This window comes from Aphelocoma coerulescens, chromosome 3 (assembly GCF_041296385.1).
Source record: "Aphelocoma coerulescens isolate FSJ_1873_10779 chromosome 3, UR_Acoe_1.0, whole genome shotgun sequence".
NCBI lineage: Eukaryota > Metazoa > Chordata > Aves > Passeriformes > Corvidae > Aphelocoma > Aphelocoma coerulescens.
In genome coordinates, this window is record NC_091016.1 from 29,067,651 (window position 1) to 29,075,025 (window position 7,375).

General features: G+C 45.3%; 1 protein-coding gene across 1 annotated transcript; it reads left to right on the forward strand.

The window, feature by feature from the left end:
* On the forward strand, nt 1-5,848 carry SLC30A1 (solute carrier family 30 member 1). Its single transcript, XM_069009587.1, has 2 exons — nt 1-774; nt 4,168-5,848. The coding sequence occupies exons 1-2, from the start codon at nt 144-146 to the stop codon at nt 5,076-5,078; spliced, it is 1,542 nt and encodes a 513-aa protein (XP_068865688.1). The 5' UTR covers nt 1-143; the 3' UTR covers nt 5,079-5,848.
* The last annotated feature ends 1,527 nt before the right edge of the window (nt 5,849-7,375 follow it).

Below are 7,375 nucleotides of genomic sequence, written 5' to 3' on the forward strand. Positions count from 1 at the left end.
TCGGGTGCAAAGTTTGCTCGCCCGGCGCCTGCGGAGGGAGCGGCGGCGGCGGTGGCGCGGGGGGAGCGGAGCGCAGCGGCCGCCCGAGCGCTCGGGGCTCCGACCGCCCGCCGCGCTCCTCGCGCCTCCGCTGGGCAGCCGCGATGTGCGAGGGGATGGCGGCGCACGGTCCGGGCGGGCCGCGGTGCTGGCAGAACCGGCGGGCGCGGCTGCTGTGTATGCTGGCGCTCACCTTCCTGTTCTTCGTGGTGGAGGTGGCGGTGAGCCGCGTCACGTCGTCGCTGGCCATGCTCTCCGACTCCTTCCACATGCTCTCCGACGTGATGGCCCTGGTCGTGGCGCTGGTGGCCGTGCGCTTCGCCCAGCGCACCCGCGCCACCAAGAAGAACACGTTCGGGTGGGTGCGGGCCGAGGTGATGGGCGCCCTCGTCAACGCCGTGTTCCTCACCGCCCTCTGCTTCACCATCCTGCTGGAGGCCATCGAGCGCTTCACGGAGCCCCACGAGATCCAGCAGCCGCTGGTGGTCATCGCCGTGGGGGTGGCGGGGCTCATCATCAACCTGCTGGGGCTCTGCCTCTTCAACCACCACGGCGTCGGGGGCCACGGGCACGCCCACGGCCACGGGCACTCGCACGGCGGCCGGCAGCACCCCCGCGGCGGCCCCAAGCCCGAGCAGCCGCCCGGGGACGGGGAGACTGCGCTGCACCGCGAGGAGACCAGCACCTTGGTGGAGAACTGCAGCAGCTCCAACGGAGTCAGCCAGGAGAAACTGGGTAAGCCCCGCGGGGTAAGCGCCGCTGCCCCATCCAGGCGCAGAAAAGCGGGAGGGGTCCTTTCCCCGAGTAGGGCGGTGGCCGTCCTGGTTCCACCTGGTGCGGGCTCTCTGAGCCCCACTCCTGGGAACGAGATGAGAAACTTTGTTAGCAGCTCTTGGGGCACATGGCTGTCGCACCTCTTCCTCACCCCTTTCCTTCGGATGCCCTAAGCTGCATATTTGTTTTGCAGACAGGTCAGAGTGTAAAAGAGTCTTAGGATAAAGCAGTTTGCCCTGGGAAAAAAGTTGGTTCTGCAAGGAAAGGCACATGACAAGCGTTTCTTGCCTAGCGACAGGAGCTGTCACAAGACGCTGTCCTAATGCCATCCGAGCTGGCTGCACATCAAATGGAGCGCGGCTCAGTGCCTCGGTCCCGGCAGCTGGATTGCTCCATTGGGTCAGTTATCAGCTACCTGGGAAGCTACTCTCCATCTAAACCAAACATACTGAAGTCTATTCCACTGCGATAATGCCGTGCTTCTTAACAGCGTCGGTATTAATAGGAAGAAGTCTTGGAAGTTGCCAGTGAGAACTGTGGAAGCTGGAATGTGGAGCATGCTGGTGTCAGGGCACATGTGTGGTGTCTTGGAATAATTTTTCTTTAGCTTTCTAAAGCATGCGCCTTCCCACTCACCTGCATGCGGACATACATTTAAAATCTTCCCTTCCCAATTGTGGTTAAACTGTTTTATGGGTAGGAATTTTTTGGGTTATTTTTTAATGGATCCAGAATCCTGGATAGTTCATTTTGAAGCAGCTTGATCAAAGCCAAGTATTGCGTGCTAGCAGAGTGAAAGGTGTGTGTGATTGCCACTTTTCTGTTCCTAGGGCATCCTTGTCACCAGAAGGAATGGACTTCAGGCTTTGGAACCAATTTCTCTTTGGAACCAGTTTCAGGGTGACGTCAGGAGACCGTTGTTTTAGCTCAAAGGGAGCTTTAATTGATAGGAGTGAACTTTGCTACAGTTTCAGATTTTCTGTGGTCAGAGGTTCCAATACACATTTGAGGAACTTAGTTTCTGTTTCTCCGACTCCATGTTGGCTTTGGAAAGACAGGTTTTTCAAGAGGATGGGAAAGTTCCTCTGAATACACTACACCATTTTCTTGACTACATAATAAACTCTTAATGTTTGTTTAGTTCCAACAAAGGTGTCCTAATAATTAGTTTCAAACAATGTAAATTTCCCTTAACCCTTTGTCTCATAGATACCTTGGCTTGGGAATTATTCTTGCATGGTGAAAAATTGTGCTTTTAGCCAAGTTTTGGACTAGTTAGACCAAAAGATTAACTTATAGCATGGATTAAAATGCATATTGTTGTGAGCTAACTTGGCTGGAATGTCTCTTGGATGTGCCTCTGGCAATAACAAATAATTTGTTGTGGGTACTTAGGTGGTAATAGGGCATAATTTTGGTCACAGGGAAACTTTGAAATAAGTTTGTGTTTCCTTCTGTGCCCTATCATGATTAGGTAATGGATGGAGCTATTCATAGTTTGTCCATGGAAAAGTTTCAGGTAAAGGTGATCAGAGACGTGGGAGAAGATGTAAGATGTAGAGCTGAAGACAAGGGTGGTCCTGTGCCTTCATTGGAAATCACAGAGTGGGGTAGTCCCCGATTTCCTAAGGTGGAAGTGAAAAGTAGGCATAGCCTTAGGGGCTAGTCCTGCACAGGCATTTCTATGCATGCACTTTATGTAAAATAATCAGTTTATTGTTATGTTTCAATGAGCATATTTCAAATGGACTTGTTTTAACCATTTGCCATTAAAAAAAATTCAAGATCTTTCTGGGGCTGTGTTTCCTGTTACCCACTCTTGTAGACAGCTGTACTGACTTTCCAGATCTCCATTATTCCAAGTACTTGGTACAGAGCAGAGCGTTCCTCTTTCCTCGCTGTCATCATGGACTTTGAGGTCTGAACTCTGTAATCTAAGACATTTCCCTCTAATGTATTTACTTCTCTGGAAAGTTACAGGTCCCTTGTTCCATAACTCCTAGAGGCAGTGTGGAAAATGTAGCTGGAGCTTCAGGGCAGAAGCGTACTGGATGAGTTAATGAGCTGGGGTTGGAACTCAGCCTCAGTAGGAGCCCACTCCTTCTTCAGAGAGGAGAGGACTTGTGCACAGTCTACAACTGCAGAATCGCAGCCACAAGAGCAGAACAGCAGAAGCTGCACGTCTTGTTAATGTTTACAAAGCTCTGAACTCAATAACCTCAGAAGCAGTAAGAGCTCCTTGTTTCAGTTTGTCAGGCCAGGGGCCAGTGCCTGTTGTGTTTCTTTAGCATTGGAAATATCCAAAGAAGAACTTCTGAAGAAAAGCAGGAGGTTAATCATGTAGAATTCTCTCCAGTTTGAACACTGGAAGATGATTTTCTTGCAGAAAGCATTCTTCTTTGTAATGATGTGTGTATTTATTCCCATGTAGCTGCTTAGCTGTGTTGGAGTGGTAACTATTGCAGACAGGTGTGGCAAAGGAGGGCACTAAAATGGCCATTTATGCACAGTCCATGACATGGCTTTGGATATCAGAAGCTGTGTGTCACTCAACAGCTATATGTCACTTGCATAAAAAATTTAATTTTACTACTTATTTATTTATTTTGAAATATAAATAACAGTAGTTCATAGCCTCTGAGAGCTTCAGTGGTAACTTACACTGCCCTATAGTCAATTCTGCTGGTAAATTCTGCATTTTAAACCTAAAATTTCAGCTGATTGTATCTCACTGGCTCCATGCACCATCTTGGAAAAAATTCCTTTTCCTTGAATTCAGAAGCCTCTTGAAAATGCATTGGTAAACCTGAAAAGAAGCTGCTACACAGCTGTATTCATACAGCTTTTGAGCTTCTGGCTTCAAATTTTAATCTGAAATAGCAGTATAGTCCTGTGGTTAAAGAGAGATTTTAGCAATGTGTCAGTCTACCAATGTTTCAACAGAAGGAACAAATGTGACCAACTGAGCTACTTAAACCACCATTTTACATATGCTCTGTAGTTCTGCATGTTGTTTAAGAAACAAACAGTGAATAGGCAAATGGTTAAACAGCTGGAAAAGGTGAAAGTAGTTTTTCAGTAGAGTAAGTTAAAATGTGGTCGTCTTCATTCTTTGCCACTCTGCAGCTTTAATCTCCATGTAGAAACAGTTGCCTTCTAAGACTATTTAGATCACTTATTGGGACAACTGAATTTTCCTCAGCCAGAGAAGGTGTTGCTAAGTGTGTGGGTTGAGTTGCTTTTTGGTTTCATACACAGTGTGCCATGCTTACTGTTGGATATGATTTTATAAGAAATTACAGTAATATGTTGTATTATAGCTCATGCCTAATTGTTTTCTTGTTTTCTTGTCAGGTGATACGAAAGATGACATGAATGATGTACAAGTGAATGGGAATGCTGGCCATTATCCTCTGGATGAAGAGGAGGTTGAAGAAGACTCTAGTGCACAACTTAACATGCGTGGAGTTTTTCTGCATGTTTTTGGAGATGCCTTGGGTTCAGTCATTGTGGTAGTGAATGCCTTGCTCTTTTATGGGTTGTGGAATCCATGCCCTGAAGATGGGCCTTGCTTTAATCCATGTGTCAATAATCATTGCATGGAAAATGCTACTTTATCCCAAGCACTTGGCAGAGCTAACAAGTCCGAGCAAGAGGGCATTACTGTGGCTGGTCCTTGCTGGTTGCTATATTTAGATCCTGTGCTTTGTTTGATTATGGTCTGTATACTCCTATACACAACTTACCCGTTACTTAGGGAGTCAGCCCTTATCCTTCTACAGACTGTCCCCAAACAAATAGATGTCCATTCTTTGAACTCAAAGTTACGTACCCTCGAAGGAGTCGAAGCAATCCATGAATTACACATTTGGCAGCTAGCAGGCAGTCGGATCATTGGCACTGCTCACATCAAGTGTCCTGACCCTTCCACGTACATGATGGTGGCAAAGCGCATCAAAGAGATCTTTCACGACGAAGGGATTCATGCAACTACCATTCAGCCTGAGTTTGCCAGCGTTGGCTCCGAGTCAGGGAGAGGGAAATGCGAGTTGCCTTGCAGGACTCAGTGTGCTTTGAAGCAGTGTTGTGGAACAGGAGAAGATAGTACTGCAAAGAAGACAGAAAAATCCTCGTCACTTAGTATTTCTTGTTCAGAAGTTGTCATTGAATTTCCAAAAACGAGGAGGACTAAGTCGGAGAGCATCCCTTCAGTGAAGCTGGAGGCAAACACCGATCAAAATGAGCAGTTTGAGTCATCTTTGTAACTCCCTGAAGGGTGCTACCTGAGTTGTGGTGACTTTGTCAACAGCTGTGCTGCAAGAGGAAGAGACAGATGTTTGAGATGCAATTTTGCCAAGTAGTGTAATTGCTGAAGTCCTTGTTCTTGTCATATTGCTAAATATAGAATGCTTGTTTTAAAGAATATAATGTCACTGTCATGATACAATGTGTTTGTGTTGACTTTGTTTGACTGAGATAGACAGGAAGTGCACCGATGCTGTAACACTTCAGAAAACCAGTTTCAACATTTCAGCAGAGACACTTTTTGCTGTGCTTCAAATTAAGATACTTTTTTCCAGTGAAAAGGTATTTGAGGGATAAGCATGTAGGAACTCAATTTGTGTTACAGATTCTTTGGACCTGCTTTCTCCTTTAATATTTGATTTGTAGATATTTTAATATATTGTTTATTTAGAAGCCCTAAGAAAACCAAAGTTCGTAGAACATTTTTAATGATATAACTACTAAAAACTGGAAACCACTTTGCAGTTTCACATATTTTTCTTAAAGCTATGTAATAATAATAAATGTGAAGGCTTTTCTAGTGAATTTATCGCACAGCATATTTTAAAGAGAACATCATATGATTGTCAGAAATTGTCCCCTCTTCTTCTGGTCAGGTAGTGAGGTAATTGAAAACAACAGATGTGAAAGGGTTTTTTTTCTGTCAGAATGGCAGTTCAAGCTACTGTATACTGCTCTGTGATCGAGACATGAGACTGGTCAATAAAGTAATACAGTCTTCTACACTTTATAGATTTTCTGCTGTTTTACCTTACTTCCAAGTTTTGTCTGGTCATGAAAGTCTTTGAGGTTTAAAGAACCCTTGACTCAACAGTGCTATGAATAAAGAGCTGGAGCTTCATATTTAGCTGATGCTGAGTTTACTAAGATAAAAGAATTAGTTATGTCAATAAGTGCTCTGTTGGGGGAGGTCTGCCTCCAACAATATAACTCAAGCACCAACAGTGTAACTCATGCTTTCAAGCACAGACAGCAGCTCCCCAACAAGTCATGTAAGGGTGCATTTTGCTTCTAGCTGAGTGTGTCTGTAAACACTTGCAGTGACTTCAGTCCTGGTCCGCACTGTGTCCTCAGGAGCCCTCCACTGACTTCTGAGGAAGTGGTGCAGGGAGTAATACATTCACTGTATTTCACACTTCAAAATGTTTATGTATCACATAATTTCACTTCCTCAGTATCCAAATCTATGGTTTAAAATCTTGACTCAGTTAATTGACAACTGGCTCTAAACAAGCTGTTAGTGTGGTGCCAACTTAGACCTTAGGAAAGAAGAAACTGCTGTGTGGACTCTGTGAATTTGGCAGAGACTAGATGAGAGTTCAAAGATAAAACATACAAGAAATCTAATCTAAAACCTTGGCCCTTTTGATCCACTCTCATGTTATGTACAGGATCTAATGTCTTGTGATTAATGGATTGCTCCTATGTGCAAAACTGGAAAACAGCTCAGATCTTCGATTGTTTGCTCTTTGGTTATGATAAACACTTTGCCTCAGTTTCCCTGTCTTCAAATGGGGATAATACCTACCTCACAGGGGTGTTGTGAGGCTTAACTATTGTGTGATGAGCTCTGAGATCTGTTACTGGAAGGCACTGGAAAGAGAATAAGATACTAGATTACCTGGCATTTACTACTTCTACAAATGTATTGCAATACCTAGGCACAACCAGAGGGAACTGAGGATAGTTTTGGCCTTATGAAATTTTTTGATGCTGTGGTTTTCAGGTTTTTAACAGTATTTAAATGTAGATTTTTTTAAAAAAGAATGTTTTGTTAGTGAAGGGAATGTAGCTTTGCCTCCAGATACATAACACCTCCCTAGTTTGCATTTCTAATTTGTGTCTTGCATCATAATTTCTCCTAAATAGTACAAAATAGTCCTGCTGCTCATTGGACCTGGATTGGCCCACGTCATGTCAGTGGTCTCACCCAAGCTCTCAGCAGAGCATTGCAGTCAACTCTCGATTATCCCTGGGTGATTACCAGTGTTGTGCATTAACTGTGCAGTCTGTGGAGCCAAGACCAGCCCCCTGCTCACAGCACGCTCTGACCAAGCACTGTGTGCCAAAGCATGGGAATGGTGGAGATGCTGGCTCTGCTTCCAGGGTGCTCATCACAGGCTGCATTGCCTGGGTGCAGCACAGCACTGTCCGGGGGTTTTGCCCCTTGGCTGCTCAGATGCATCGCCAGGAAGCTGTGGGTGCTGGATGGGTGGGCTTGGCTTTGTGCTGCCTTGGGGAGGTTGGTGCTTCACAG

What these genes read in the sequence shown, in the direction of transcription:
- SLC30A1 (XM_069009587.1), top strand. Translation starts at nt 144, where the DNA reads ATGTGCGAGGGGATGGCGGCGCACGGTCCGGGCGGGCCGCGGTGCTGG. An exon ending in AGTCAGCCAGGAGAAACTGG is followed by an intron (nt 775 to 4,167) that starts GTAAGCCCCGCG and finishes TTTTCTTGTCAG; the next exon opens with GTGATACGAAAGATGACATG.